This window comes from Podarcis cretensis (assembly GCF_951804945.1).
Source record: "Podarcis cretensis genome assembly, chromosome: 6".
NCBI classification, from domain to species: domain Eukaryota; kingdom Metazoa; phylum Chordata; class Lepidosauria; order Squamata; family Lacertidae; genus Podarcis; species Podarcis cretensis.
The window spans coordinates 37,485,215-37,500,601 of NC_137175.1; the positions used below are offsets into that span (position 1 = coordinate 37,485,215).

At 46.7% G+C, this 15,387-nt stretch overlaps 1 protein-coding gene across 1 annotated transcript in view; it reads right to left on the bottom strand.

Annotated features, from left to right (window-relative positions):
- The window catches only part of WNT2B (Wnt family member 2B), a 49,828-nt gene extending 37,576 nt beyond the window's left edge, over nt 1-12,252 (bottom strand). The window contains exon 1 of the mRNA XM_079981905.1: nt 11,452-12,252. Within this exon, the coding sequence (XP_079838031.1) occupies nt 11,452-11,600 (149 nt within the window). The 5' untranslated portion in view covers nt 11,601-12,252. The remainder of the gene's footprint in view (nt 1-11,451) is intronic.
- Between the last annotated feature and the right edge of the window lie 3,135 nt (nt 12,253-15,387).

The window sequence follows — 15,387 nt, forward strand, 5'->3', positions numbered from 1 at the left end:
TGGCAGACTGTCCAGTGTTTGTTGCTGGGTCAAGCAGTGAGCAAGCTGAAAAATGCAGCCCAGCATTCTCACACTGCTGTAAAGATATATCTCTTGGATTGCATGTGGCTTCATTAGCACCCTTAAACCATGATTGCTGGCCTTGTTTATATATTGCAGATTGCATACTGGTTTCACAATGTGTTAGCATTTAATTTGCTACTCTTGTACGCATCATGTAACTAATTATTCACATGATGAGCCAATTCACACATGCATTAGTTATGGAGCTTAGAGTCTGAGACTGAGTCACACTCCTTTCCTGCTTCTGATGCAATGTCAGATACTAGTGAGAAACACAAACCATTAACCCTGGATCCAAGAGTCCCCTTCTGGACACTGTTATCTGATAGACCAGAGTTCTGAAAATGAAGGCCTATGAAACCCCTCACAGCTATGGGATGTGGAAATCTGCACTGAAACACAGAGTAGCTATGGTCTCTACCAATCCCATCCTCTCTTGGTTGCAAATATCCTTGTGCTTCCTCCCCAAATCATCTTCTGGAATGGAATCTGAGCAAACCCAGACAACATATTTTTGAGGTAGGATGCAGACAGAAGTAGAAGAAGCCAAAACCTAGACAATGAGCCCAAGACACTTTCAACAGCTTCCAAAAATGAAAAAGACAAAAGAAGGAAAATGGGAACATATAAGAAACATCAGAGGGAATAATAACAACACTTAACATTTGTACTACATGGTGAAGAGTTCAAAGCAAGTGATCTGGTTCTAATCCTTATAACAGGCTGGGCTGAGGAACCTTTGGCCCTCCAGATGTTGCTGGACTCCAATTCCTATCAGGCCTGGCCAGGGATGAAGGAAGATATAGTCCAGCAGCATCTGGAGGGCCTTACAACAACTCTTCAAGGCAACTCTATACTGTTTCCATATTGCAAGTTGCATGAGAGAAATGAATCTAAGAGAGAGTGATTTGCCTAAGACTACCCAGTGAGTTCATGGCGGAGATGTTATTTGAAGCAGGGTCTTCCTGGTTTGTAACTCAGTCTTTTATCCAGAAAGGTAGCAGGAGAGGGATAAACAGCAGGGAGGAGTTAGAAGAATGGGAGGAGTCTAGGGGAAATGGACTCAAAAGAAGGAGACAACCTGACGAGTTGTGTGTGTGTGTTAATGAAGACCCAGATGGGATCAAGTTGACATTGTGAACCCCCCATACCTTCAGAAAGGAAGGAGAGAACCTGCAGCTTGAAGTGAGAAGGAAGGAAAACTCACTTGCACAGAGCCTCTCTTAACTGAAAGGAGGAAATAAATAAACCACAATCTGGTTGTCCTCGCTGGAGATGTTACACCTGGAAGAAGTAGATCCTGTGCATTTCTACAGACACCATATGCAAGCGGTGGGAACCTCTATAACCCCCCAGGTCTTGGGACTTGTCCCAGGTCACTCCCCTCAATACTCCCACTCTGTGGCCTCCTTGAGTGCTTTTGCCTGCCTGGAATGTATCCTTGAATTTCTTGTTTGCCTGGATGGAGGATGTGGGTGTATGTAGAAGCTTCTGACTTCTGACTGTACAAAGGTCTCTGGCTCCACCCACCACTGACAGGTGGCATCCAGAAGGTTGCCTATGAGGGAATGGGGCCTTCAGGCTGAAAAATGTCCCCCATCCTTACTTTGTATCAAGTGGAAGGGGGTTCTGTGGCTGAAATATTGCCCTCATTCATGCACACACTGAGTAGATCTATAAAATATATTTGATGCACATGCAGTGCACATGACTTCCCCCCAAAGAATTCTGGGAAATGTAGGTTGTTAAGGTTATGGGGAAAGGTAACTGAAAACTACAGTTCCCAGGATTCTTTGGGGGAAGTCATGTGCTTAAAAAGTGTGGTGAATATGCTTTGTGGATCTGTCCCCATTGTCCCCATTCTCTTTCCCTCCTTGCTGCAAGCAGACCTACCAAATAGATTTAAAAATCTCCCTCTCCATGTTTATGGAGAAGCGATATCAAAATGGGAACTTGGACGTCTGACCTGTTCTGATGCTGGATGGTGTGTGTGTGTGTATGTGTGTGTGTGTGTGTGTGTGTGTATGACTACTTTAGAAACAGCAGCTTCAGTTAAACAGATTAGCTAATGGTGCATGTGAACGAGAGTTTACAAGAGGCGGGGAAATGTATGTGTCTGTGTGGCTTTTTGCGTGTGGTGTCAGTGTGTTGCAAACACATGTGCTTGTGTACAGTTCGCTTAAACTCAACTTCCAGCTTTAAAATGGAATCCCGCTCTCTGACTGCTAACCCCATCTCAGCAATGAGTAAACTCTACTTAGATATTTACACCAAGATTGTTTATTGCACCGATTATGTTTAGAAGCCACATGCCTCTAATCCGCTCCAAATAGCTCTGAAGCAAGGCTGGTGGCCAAGGTTTAGGGCCAGATCCTGAGTGTGTCTCTTGGCTGGTTTGAACATATGCTGCTGTTTCAACTCCAACTCCCTCAATATTGGCCCCTCTGATCAGTGTGGTGTAGTGGTTAGAGTGCTGGACTTGGGAGACCTGGGTTCAAGTCCCCATTCAGCCATGAATTTCACTGGGTGATTGTGGTCCAGTCACCATCTCTCAGTCTAACCTATCTCAAAGTGTTCTTGTGGGGATAAAAATGGGGGAAACTGAGAACTATGTATATACAACCTTGAGCTCCTTGGTGGAAAGCTGGGTTATAGTTGTAATGAATAAATAAAAATATATGCAGTGGGTAGTTACAAGGGAAAGTAGAGGATTCCTCAGGCATAAGATTCCACAGACCTCTGGACTGAGGCCTGCTTTCCAAGCCTGGGAGGCTGCCTTTGGTAAGACAATGCAGGCTGTGCTGGCCCTACCATGAGGCAAAATGTGGTATCTGCTTCAAGCAACAACTTTTTGGGTGCTGTTCAAAGGGTGTCAGTTACTGGCAGCCTCTTACTCAGTGTTGCCTGGGAATTCTAATAAACAAAAAATCAGAGCAGTTTTGAAATCCGTAGTTAAAATCAGTGGTTTTAAAATATTCATTCCCCCAGCTTCATCCAAAATGGTGTCCAGTTGTATCCAAATATAGACTAAACTGCTCTTTGATCTCAGGAACCATCAAGAAAAAGAAAACATTTCATGTTTTGAGATAGTGCCAGTGGGCACTGGTCAACCATGATGATGATCGATTACATACCCTGTATGGGAGGTATTCAGCTAAATTTCACTCAGTGTAGACCCATTGAAATTAATGGACCTAACTTAATCATGTCCATTAACCTCAGTGAATTCACTCTGTGTAAAACTTTGTTGACTATCATGCTATGGATTTTAAAATGGAATAAAAATGTCTTGGGCCAGTCCTGCTATCTGTCTGTGTTGCTGCAACAGTTAGTTAACTGGCAAAGTAAGGCTGGAGCTCTGGGAGGCTTGACAGATACTTGCTGTCTGAGAGAAGTTTTATGAGAATGCTTTGGATGGGTTGGAGAAGGCAAAGACTGAATTTATTTATGCCCCAATTAATTTTTTTATTTAGGAATGTATTATTGTTTTTTGCAATGCAGGCCTTTGTTGTTTTGGTTTATTTTAATTAATAAAACATGAGGATTCCCCCCCTCCCCCAAGAGATGTGTATGTAAATGGATTTTGCATCCAAGCTTGGACTCACAGAGGGACTATAGTCACAGTGGATCACCTGTGCTGTAAATTCAGGAGGATTTGCTTCCAGTTAAGCGTGTGTAGGATTATGGCCTAACAACGCAATCCTATGCATACTTGCTCTGAAATAAGTATCACTGAGTTCAATGAGACTACTTCTAGGTAAGTGTGTATAGCAGCAGGGATCTTGTTCCGTCAGAAGGAAGTATTGATATCAGAGATACCAACATAATTCCATTTGAGAATCTGGTCTTTGATCAAGGAATATTTGTAAGGCATTATAAATGTCATCTCTATATAGACCACTCTCTTCCCGTTGAGTAATCACAGTATTCAGAAGGCTGTGAAGTTCTCCAGCCACAACCACAATACTGAGAGAGGATCCCCCAGTTAAAGCTGCTGCAACCACCTTATGGAGCCCATCTGCCACAGTTTTGAGCTTCTGTTGTATTGCAAATAACATTTATTTAGAGTTACAAGTTTTTTATATACACATCCATTTGCAAACCACCATGCTGGTGTTCCAAGAATTCCTGGGGGCTGGTTTGTGAAGCAATCTGTGCTGTCCCTGACATCACTGAAAATTCATAACTCCTTGCTGTTTAGAAGAAGCATTTGGTTGAGAATTCCTTTTCAAGCACAGCAGAGAGCAGAACTGACTCGATACTTTCTATGATTCTGCCTCAGGAAAAAATGGCAGGAGAAAACGCTGAGCATTTCCTCTAGGCGCAAGTTTGGAGATCATCCATCTCCCCAAGAATTTGGCAGTCTAGATCAGATAATATGCTACCCATTCTTAGTGCTGCAATATCAGTGATACTGCCTTTCTTTTTAAAGGTCTGAAAGGCTAAGGAAAGAGTTTTGTGGAAGTCACACTCTCCACATAAGAGACCATCTTTGCCCTACTCAGCAGAAGCATTCGTCAATGAGGGTTGAAACACTGAATCCAGCCAGCTAAACAGGGAAAGTGCTGGAAGATTAAAAGGCAAAATGTCAAAAACCAGATAAGTATGAATACAACTGACAGGTCTTCCTGCACCTCTCTGAGGATGGAGTGTATTTGTGTGTGTAACCTCTGATTATCTGGAGCAGTTGCTGGAGAACCTCAGAAAATATCATCCTCCATTATTTCACTCCACATTTTGTATTGATTTGTTGATTTAGTGAAATGTGTCTTATGCTGCCAAGTTGAAGTTGAAGCTCCAGGAGGCTTGAAAGAAAAGTGAAATTTTATAAGAAAGTTTTGGAAGGGTTAGAAAAGGCCAATATTGGGTTCATGGTGCTCCAATTTATTATTTATGTATGAATTTGTTTGTTTGTTTTTAATGCAAGCTTTGGTTGTTTTGTTTTAATTAATAAGAAACATTGTCTTTTCTTTTTTTTAAAAGTCAAAGTCTTCATAAATGGCAGCTCCAGATTTTGGATCCAAGTTTAGCATCTCCATACATGCTTGCAATATAGCTATATCCCCAAGAGAGGATACTTTGTTGATGAAATATTGTTTGGAAGCAGTTTTAGAAAAGGATGGAAGGCTGAAGAGAAAACAGCCAGGGTACCTGGAATCAAGGACTCCGAAATCTTCCAACCATTGGTTTGTTTTCTCAAGTACGTCAACTACAATGTTGTCTCTAAGAATTCACTAAGAACATACAATAAAGAACTTGCCTGGAGTAACTTTAATAAAAAGTTTACATCACAAGGAATATGTTATATTTGTTCTTTGTAAAAGCACCATGTATGTATTAATGGCATTAGATATATAACAGTTCAGGCAGTCGTCTGGGATAAAATGAATCAGCTGATTGAGAAAGAAAAGTTATGAAAACACAATAGGTGCTCAGTACCCAGATTTCAATGAACTATAGCTTGAATTCCTAAAAGAGCTATGAATAGAGGGCTTCCATCCCACGTCTGTTCTTTCCTATGTAGGGAAGTCATACAGATATCCACCTGAGCTGAGAGATTTGAAGCTTTTCATTCTTAAAGACCTGATTAGCCTTGTCTCAGTATCTTTGAATGGTGTGTGTTGGGGGGTGTGTGGAATGAGGCAATAAGTAATGAGGTTTTCTGCTGATGACCTGTATCCAAGCAGTTGTATCTATTTTGTGGATGGGAGATATAGAAATCTATGAACTGGTTTGTTAGCCAGTGTGGTGTGCTGGTTAGAGTGTCAGACTAAGATCTGGGAGACCAGGATTCAATCCCCACTTGGCCATGAAGCTCACTGGGTCACCAACTCTCAGCCCAACCTACCTCACAGGATTGTTGTGAAGATAATGGAAGAGGAGGAGAGAACTATTGCGCTCTTTGGAGGAATGGTGGGATATAAATGCAATAATACACACAATAAAATATATGTAGAGATTTGTAAACCATTTTCCTTCACAGGTGACCACAAAGCAGTTTGCATGTAAGAGTCAAACAATATCAGTACCAGTTATAAAATACAATTATGATGTTGACCATAATGCTAATCAATTCAACAATACACAAGTGCTAAATGCTAAAAGTGATCCAAACATATTCAAGCAAGTAACATAAGCTTTTAAGAGAACTTTACTATGTATGAAATCCCATCAGTATTGCCTCAACTATGCCTCTAGGGTGGAGGCAGTTCAGTAACTGGAATGCAACTGCAGAGAAGTCCTTACTCCAAGTCGCCATACATACAAGAGGCTTTACCCATTGGTGGGAAAGTAAGTTGGACACTGATGTTTACAGTGCAGTCCTATTTTGGGGAGAATGGCCATAACTCAATGGTAGAACATCTGCTTCCTGACAACTCCTTGATGGGGTTGGGAACCCTTGCCAGAAATCCTGGAGAGCTGCTAAGCTAGAAGGATCAGTGGTCTGACTGACCAATAGTTGAAGGCAGCTTCCTAATTTCCTACAATTGCCTATTTAGAAGGAAGTCTCCTCTAGCCTGCAGGGGTAGTTTTGCAGCCCAGTTATAGCAGATGTTTCAGCGATAGCTGCTTCTGAAGACAAGCTAAGAGCATCACCTTCAGATTGGCAAGGTGCTTTAAGTTCTGCCCTGGGGAACCTATAGCCTCATGGGGAAACCACCGTAGCCACAAAGACTTCAGGGGAGGGAAATCTCTGAGGCTGCTATTTCGAGGGGTGGGTGTGGGGCTAGACTTACTAGATCAGCTGAGTCACTGGGACTTATGGTTGGCCGACGCTCCCTATTAGGTTTCACACCACGCAAAAACTGAGAGGATCGCATCAGAACAGGCATTGCAAAGTTAGAAGCTAGCGCTTTGGGTTGCACATGGGACTTACTCCTCGGTAAATTTACAGCCTCGGTCCCAACACTTGCTATTCAGGGTGTTGGAAATCGGCTAATATGGTGCATTCCGAACCGTCTTTTAAATTGCCAGAATAAGAATAAGAGAGTATTTGGGGCGCTGCAGCTGCGATTTTCTTCTTTGTGTTAAATGTATGGCCTTCACACTTCAGGATGGATTTTGGAATTGTCTCGTGGCCCGATCTTGCATTCCAGTGTCCTCTCACCCAAATCCCCTCCTGTGAGTGACGCTACGGATTTCCCTCCTAAATTTTGCAGCACTGCCTTAAACACCGTTTGGGTTTCAGAATCCAAAAACGGCGCACAGAAGCAGATACAATCCGGAGTCGGATTTCTAAAATCAAAATGTCTCTAGACCATGAAAAAATTAAACAAAAAATATTGCCTATAAATATAAAATAAAGAAACACCCTAATGCAACCCGGTCCTATGGATGCTTTCTCGAGAATAAATATATACCATTTAGCTCAATTCCAGTAAGGCTGCAACCTCTGCACGCTTACCTGGGAGAAAACCCCATTGGACACAGTGGGATTTACTTCTGAGTATAGGACTGCCTTGTTGGACCACTAACCAGATGACTCCAGCTGAATAAAACCTCAGATATATGCTGCAGTTAGGTGTTTATATTCGTTCTGTCTTCAAATCTGCACTCCTATTTATTCAACATTTTGTTTTCCTTGCTAAGTATGTGCTAAGCGCAGATGATTCCAAGGAAGCAAACAGATGTCTTTATTTGGCTCCCATCATCTAACCATCGTAAATGTCTCTCTCTCTCTCTCCCACCCCCTGAATAGGGTATTTATTTGGCATGTCGCTATCGCCGGGAAATGTAGAGCCATCTTGCCTTTATCGCTTAAGGCGAAAGGACCGCGCATCACTGACGGTACTGTACTCTGGAGTTGTGAATGAATGTGTGAACCAGACCCCTGGAAAAGCAGCGTGTTTGGCAAGTTGTGCCTGTCACCAGACACTCAAGCGGCACTCATCGGAACACACACGTGTGAACCGGACCTTGATCTCTGGCAGTGGAAGGTGCATATCTAATTCCACGGAGAAAATCTGGGGTTTGAGAGGGGATGAGGGGCAGTGGTTGGTTGGGCGTCCTGACCTGTTTTGAACATGCAAGTCATCACTTGATGCTGCAGTCCTCAAGTGATGAGCATGCACGTGTGAACCCGCTCAACCCTCAGCAAATTGAATAATTTTAATCCCGTGGTCTTTGAGTGTTGTTCTGGAGAGACCTAGGTTCAAATCCCGATTCAACTACGGACCTCAGTGGGTGATCTTGGGCCAGTCACTGTCTCTCTGTCGTCGAGTCCTAACCTACCTAGCGCGCAGGGTTGTTGTGGAAGATAATTAAGAGGGTTGCATGTATCTGTGTGGGGAACAATGGGGGCTCCCCAGGACCGTGGAAGTCAAGGGCGAGATACGAATGTGAAAAGAAGGAATCAGATGCGCGGAAGTCATCCCTTCATGCTGTGGTCCTCAAGCGACCATTCGGTCTTTGTGAACCTACCCCGCGTCTCCGCAACTGCAGAAACAACCCGCTTTCTGCAGCTTCGCACCTGGGAGCAGACTGACAGCTGTTCCCATTTAAGAAGGAGCTCTTGTTTAACTCCCAAGTATGAACAATAAAAACAGTTTTAAATTAAAGCGGCTCTGTCATCAACAAGGCTCAAGTCATGTTTACGCCGGCCGCAGCGGCTCTAACAATAACAGGCTGTAGGCTTGGCTTACGTCGTGGGAGTCAGACCCGCAGCTTGGAAAGGGGCCGCGTTGCCCATCACCGGCCCGGCCCGACGGGAATGTGCCCTTCCGCCTGGAAGAATCGCCCCCGCTCCTCCCCGTCGAGGACAATGGTGGCCGGGCCCAATAAAGCGCTCCCTCCAACCCAAGCCCTGGGCGAACTTTAAAGCTGGGCGAGTGAGTGGGCAAGTCGAAAAGACAGCAATGGCGCACCATGTCGGGGGAGTAAGAGAGTTCAAGGTAGCTAAGGATGAATAGGAGGGTGAATTAAAACAGACAGACACACAACTCAGGCAGTGAGGAAATAAAGGGCAGTGGCTCCCCATGCCTGACGTAGAGGAAATATATAGGGACATTTTACAGATCGATTGATGGGATGACTAGAGTTAGATAGCTAACATCCCAGAAATGGGGATGGAAAGGAGTACTGTACGATAAGGCTGTAATCCAAACACCCATTGTCTTGGGGTCGTCCCCACGGGATGAAACAGTGCTGCGCTGCCAATCAGACATGGTGGGCATTGCGCTGGGACGCCACGTTCGGCTCATTTGGGTCTGGGCAGAGAGACAAGGAGGTTGGGTTAGATGACCCTTTCCCCCTCTTGCCATTCTACGATTCTAAGGCTTTCCTTTCCCAATTAACTCAGCTTTTTCAGAGGCTTTTGCACACACCACACATCTAAAGCACATTGTTTACGCTAAAGAATCCGGGGAACTGTAGCTTACCCTTCGCGGTGTTAAAATTTTCAGCACCCTTAGCAAACCACAGTCCCCAAGATTCTTTGGGGGAAATGACCCCCCCCCCGCGCGCGCGCTTCTTGCGCACACATTCTAGCTCGCTGTAGCAAAGTTACTCTCTGCGCTTTCTTGCATTTCATTTCCCGCTTCCTACTCCACCAGGTATATTTATATTCCATTTTACATCCGACGAAGCCGACTTTCTAGCACCTGCAAGCTTACGCCGGAATAAAAGGTGTGAGCCTTTATGGTGCCACGAGAATCTTGACTGAGTCCACAGGCAGGTGGGTAAATAGAGGAGGCCCCATAGAGAAGGAGACGATCGAGAGAAGGAACCCATAGGAGAGCAGCCCATCATAATGCCATGCCCGCGCAACTGCTGTCACTTGCCGGCCAAATAGCTCAGTGGCAAGGTATCTGCCTTGCGTGCGGAAGGTCTCGCTTTCGATCCCCCTGCATCGCCAGGTACGCGCTGGAAGGGGCCTCCGTCTCTACCCCTCTCTTCCGGCACGCCCCCCCCCACAAGGCAGTTCTCGAAACCTCAGATCTGCCTTAGCTGCTGGAGCAGGCAGGTAGATCCAAGCTAGAACGACAGACTCAGGATCTGACAGCCAGACTGTAGAAAGGCTCCCAGGTTTAGGACGTGGTCTCTGATTTAATGGACGGCGTCGCTTTTGAGACTAGGAGCAGGATGCATCCAAAGCCCATCGAAACCGAAGCCCATTGATTCCCAAGGGGAGGACGTAGAGAATCCGTCCGTTGAAAGAAACGGCCTGGAAGGCTCCCCCGGTGGGACTTACTCCGGAGTAAGGATGGGGCTGCACGCGGGCTTAGCTTAGGCTGGATCGTGCTCTCGTGCGCGTGTTTAAAGCAGGGCATTTGTCGGTGCGCAAGGGGTTTATAGCACCTGCTCTGCAGCCACCTATCCTATGGAGGAGGAGGAGAATAATTCGAATCCTAAAACTTATCTCCGCCTTTCCCAGAGTGGCTTACAATCAAACGATTAAGAAAACAAAGAACTCTATAAAATTACGCGGTGAGCGGGCATTTCCCCATCCCCGTCCTCATCAAATCGCCCCATCAATGAGCAGGATTCCCATCTGACAGCGCCATCCCGTCCGCCTCGCTTCTCGGTTCTGTCCACTGACGCCTCGCACTCCGGCTTCCCGAGCAGCGCAACCGCCCCCACTCCCAATAAATAAACCCCAACTTCTCTAACAAGCCCGCCTGGTTGTTTTATGAAAAACCAGCGCTGCCCTCTGTGCTTGTCCAAAGAAGGAGCCAAGGACAAGCCGAAACCCTTCGAGAGAGAAACTGGACCCGGATATCGCCCCCTCCAAGCTCTGCCCCTCTCGGCACCGCGGGCTTCTCCGGAGCGAGGAGACCCCATCACCAACTGCGTTTGTGGCGTGTGGGGCTCTCTGGCCTGCTTGTACGTCGAAAGGACGGGGGCCAGGCCATCGGGCACTTCGGGATAAAAGTCCAGGGACCCACCTAGCAGACCTCAAAAGCAGCAGGACTGGGGCTGACTAAACCTCATTTTGAAAAAAGTGAAATGCTACGCATTAGTACCGTCTGGGTAATAACCTTAAGTAAACCTGTGCCTGAAAAGCGGAATATAAATACTATAAGCAATACATATTAAATCCAGAGTTTAAAATGACCCAACGACATCACTGGTAAGTAGTTTGAACAAGCCCCTCTGACTCTCCCGTCTCTTCCCCAACTCCTACAGGTCCTGGCGCTTGCTGCCGCTGCACCGTGCGCTTTGCACATGCTCGGGAGCACTGCGTCACCATGGCACGCTTTGAGAGTTCCAGCCTCGAGCAGCGCGCAGCCCAGAGCAGCGCACCACCAAGCTAATCGGAACCTTGAGCAGCCACCGCTGCTTCGCGGTGCCTCGTTGTTAGACGTCGGGGAGAGACAAGTTTCCTCGCCGGCAGCCGCCGTCTAACCTCGAAGGAGAGCGCGAGCGAGCCCCGGCGTCGGGCCGACTTACCACCAAGAGGAGTCCGCCCGCGGCGTGAGAGTCAGCAGCATCAGGACCAAGGGCAAGCAGAGGCGCGAGGGCGCACGGGGGACCACGGACGCGCGTCGAGTGTCCCCGGGCGCGCAGGCAATCCGAGCCCAGCGGCTGGAGCCCAGCATAATTTCCCGGCCGAGGGAAGGTAGTCTCGAGAAGGACAAGTCCTCGGGTCTCTACAACCGGGCGCGAAGGAGAAAGCGAGGCTGACGACGACCGGGGCCTGATCGATCCGCTCAGCGCAGCCCAGACCTGGACGGCTGCTGCTGCTGTTGCTGCTCTGGGCACGGCTCGGGAAGGCGGCGCCGTCAAACGCCCTGCACCCGCTGGCGGCTGTCCGCTGGCCGGCCGATTCCCTGGCAAGATGCACTGCTGGTTGTGGTCGGGGCTGGAAGAAGCCTTTCGCAAGCAGCCCCATGGACGGGCATCTGCTGGGAAGGGGGATGAGGAGGACACGCCGGAGGGCTGGGCTCGGGGGCAGGCGGGGAAGACGGACACCTCCGGTGGACTCTCATTGGGCAAAAACGCCCCGGCACGAAGGCAAGGCTGGGGCCAGAGCAGGCACAGCCACGCAGTTGGGACGCCTCTTCCTCTCTTCCTCTCACTTTCTGTCCCCCCCACGCACCCCACCCCCGCACGCCCAGCCTTTCCTTTCTCCCTCCCTCGCTCGCTGAAAGCTCGCTCACCTTTTCCCTCCCAGGCACCACCTGCTGCTGAGAGCCAGAGCCAGAAGAGATCAGAGACGGCGCTGCTGAACTCTCCCTAACTGGGCAATAGGCAGGCGCAGGCAAGCATCCACCTCCCCTCCCCCGGAGGTCCTAGCGCCTCTCCTGTCGCTGCCCATTCAGCCTGCGCTCCTGATCCAAGTCCCCGAGGGAGAAAACAGGCTGGGAGGCTGGAGCTTTTGATACTAGACGTGGGGCTTTGCAGCGGTGTAGCTGGATAATTTTAGATCAGGGATTGAATGGGGCCCCGCCTTGATCCCCTTGCTTTGCTTAGACTGCTGCTGAGGGGCACCCTGGACTTCTGGCCCGTAATCTTCTCGCCCCCCCCCCGCCAGGCAAACAGGGGAGTAGCCAGAAATCTTAACATCTTCCAGTACATAACTCCTTTCTCCCCTGCCCTCATCCCTGCCACATAAGCACAGGGCTTGTTTAATACAGAGGGTGTTCACCCCAAGGGTTCAGGGACATAAGCATAGCATACTGTGTCAGATCTTTCCTCCATCTATTTCATTAAGATCTACACTGACTGGCAGCAACTGTTCAGGGTTTCAGACAGGCACTGTCTTAACTGTATCTGGAGATATGGGGGATTGAGCCTGCAAAGTTATACCACTGAGCTGTTCAGGTCTCACCACTGCCATACATTCATGGTGAAAAGGGGTGGGTGGGTGGAGCACTTACAGGAGTTCCTGGAGAATACCAATTATCTGAATCTGTTTCAGTCTATCAAGAACACGACAGGAGGAGTGTGGCTCTGTTTCTGCTTCTCCATCTCCATCTCTCAGCAGCTCTCAATACCATTTGATATCATCCATGAAATTAGTATTGAGGGGTGATGTTTTTCAGTGGTTCTACTCCTACCTGCAAGACCACTCAGAGATTGTGTTTCAGTCTTGTGGTCTCTGCACTGTGGTGCATCACAAGGCACAATCTTATACCAAGTTCTCTATGAAGCCTTTGGGAGCAATCCTTAGTTTGGGGCCAAAGTGTCATTGGTACTCTGATGACACACATCTCTATTTCTTCAGAGCACCTGAGTCAGGAGAGTCTGTGCATGATCTGCATCAGCATCATCTGGGTGCAGTTGTGGATTGGATGAAGGCCAGTAAACTGAGTTGGAACCCTGGGAAGACAGAGGCAATGTGTATGGGTAGTTCCTGTGTCTGAGAGATTGACTAGTAGCCTATTCTAAATGTGGATAAACTCCCTCTGAAACATCATGTTCATAGTTTTGGAGTGCTGCTGGATCCATCTTCGTCACTGGAGGTTGAGGTAGTCTCAATGGCTCAGATTGCCTTCAACCAGCTGCGGTCGATATGCCAACTACTGCCATTCTTGGACAGGGAAACCTGGCCATGGTGATTCATTCATTGGTAACTTCAGTATTTCATTATGCAACATGCTTTATTTGGGGCTACCTGTGGATCTGGTCCAGATACTCTATCTTGTGCCAAATGCCAGGGCTGGTCTGTTGGTGGGGACAGGCTACCACCAGCACACAACTTCAGTACTGACAAGCTTGCATTGGCTGCCTGTATTCTCCAGGGTTCAAGGCACATAACAACTTGGGTCCAGGATACCTTAAGGACTGCCTAATCCCTTATACCCCTACCTGATCACTGAGGTCTCCAGGAAAGTTGCTGCTAGAGGTTCCCATGGCCCAGAATGCTGCTTGTTCAGTATTGTGGGCCCATCCTGCTCATCCTGTGGAACTGCCTCCCGGCTTAGATCAGATTGGCCCCCTCCCTGTTGGACTTCAGGTGAAGACCTTTTTATAACTTCAGCCAGCATTTTAAGTACCCCCCCCCCAATTTTATTGTTAATTTTAACTTAGTTTTTGTAGCATCATTGTAAATTGCTTAGAAACTATGATGTTAACTATATACATTTGAAATGTATATAAATGTAACTTGTTCAAATAAAATAAAGTAATGCATAGCAGTACAGGATAAATTGCCTCCTATGTGGCTTCCCATAAATTTGTAATGTGGTCCCCATTTTCTTTTTGTCCCTACCTTTGTCCATCCAAAGATGGTTCATGCTGAAGCCACACTGAGTGGTCCTGCTGTGTGAGTTCGAGGGTGATCTCCATCAGTTTTCCAGTAGGTATCTGGTTGGCTACTATGAGAAGAGGATGCTGGAATAGATGGGCTTTTGGCCTCATCCAGCAGGCTCTTATGTTCTTATGCAGAAGCCAGATTCTGAAACAACTTTATTGAAAAACATGGGGCAGTATCTGACAAAATATTTACACTTGCGCTAGTGCAAGGAGACTTCCCCCCTCCACTCCTCCATGCCCTGCAACCCCAGGACAGATTTAGTAGTAGTCCAGGGGGAGGAGAGAGGGAGAATATTCCATTTGCACTATTATTTTCCCATCACTGTACTTCTCGGGCATGGTTTGCTTTTTTTCTACATAATGCTGTATAGGGGAAATGCTATATGTGATGCAAATATTTATCAAGAAATTTTCATGCCCAAATCTAATATTGTCTCCATAGACACATGATGGCTTTCACTGATGCTTATAAGAAAAAAATAGAAGAATCCAAGCATAAGAACCTAAGAAGAGGCTTGCTAGATTAGAGCAAAGATCTGATTTTATGTCTGTCTCTAGCATTTAATTATTTAAAATATTTTTTAGGCTCTCCTGTAGGTTCTCTCTGGGTGACTTAAAAATTACAATTCCAGATATAAAACCAAATGGACATAGTTTTCATGGAGCCAAATTTCATAGGGTAATGATCACAAGTTAATATACACATTTTTACAAAGCAATTTTCCCATATCAAATGCATGTTTAATGTTATTTTCCCGACTAGATGCATATTCATGCATACATCACCCCAGCATGTGCATTTTTGTACATATCTGCTGGCTGGAGAGCTGTGCTGCGAAATTCAGAGAAGTGCAAATTTCAAAGGATGGCTGTGTTTGGGTTTTTGCTAATGGCACTTCAAAGCTTTGTCAGTTGTGGAATGCCCTGGGCTGGGTTCAGTATGCCATGCCATTGTCACCCACCCAGTTGCACAAGTGACTGTCAAGGTCCAAAACCCACCTCAGGGTAGTGCTTCCTTTTTCCTCTTCATGGGCCATCAAAAAACTTTTGCTAAACTCCTGCAATCTTTTCTGTATGTGTTTTGGATTCTAGCAGGTGCCTATGAGAAACATTCTGCTTTGTGTCTAA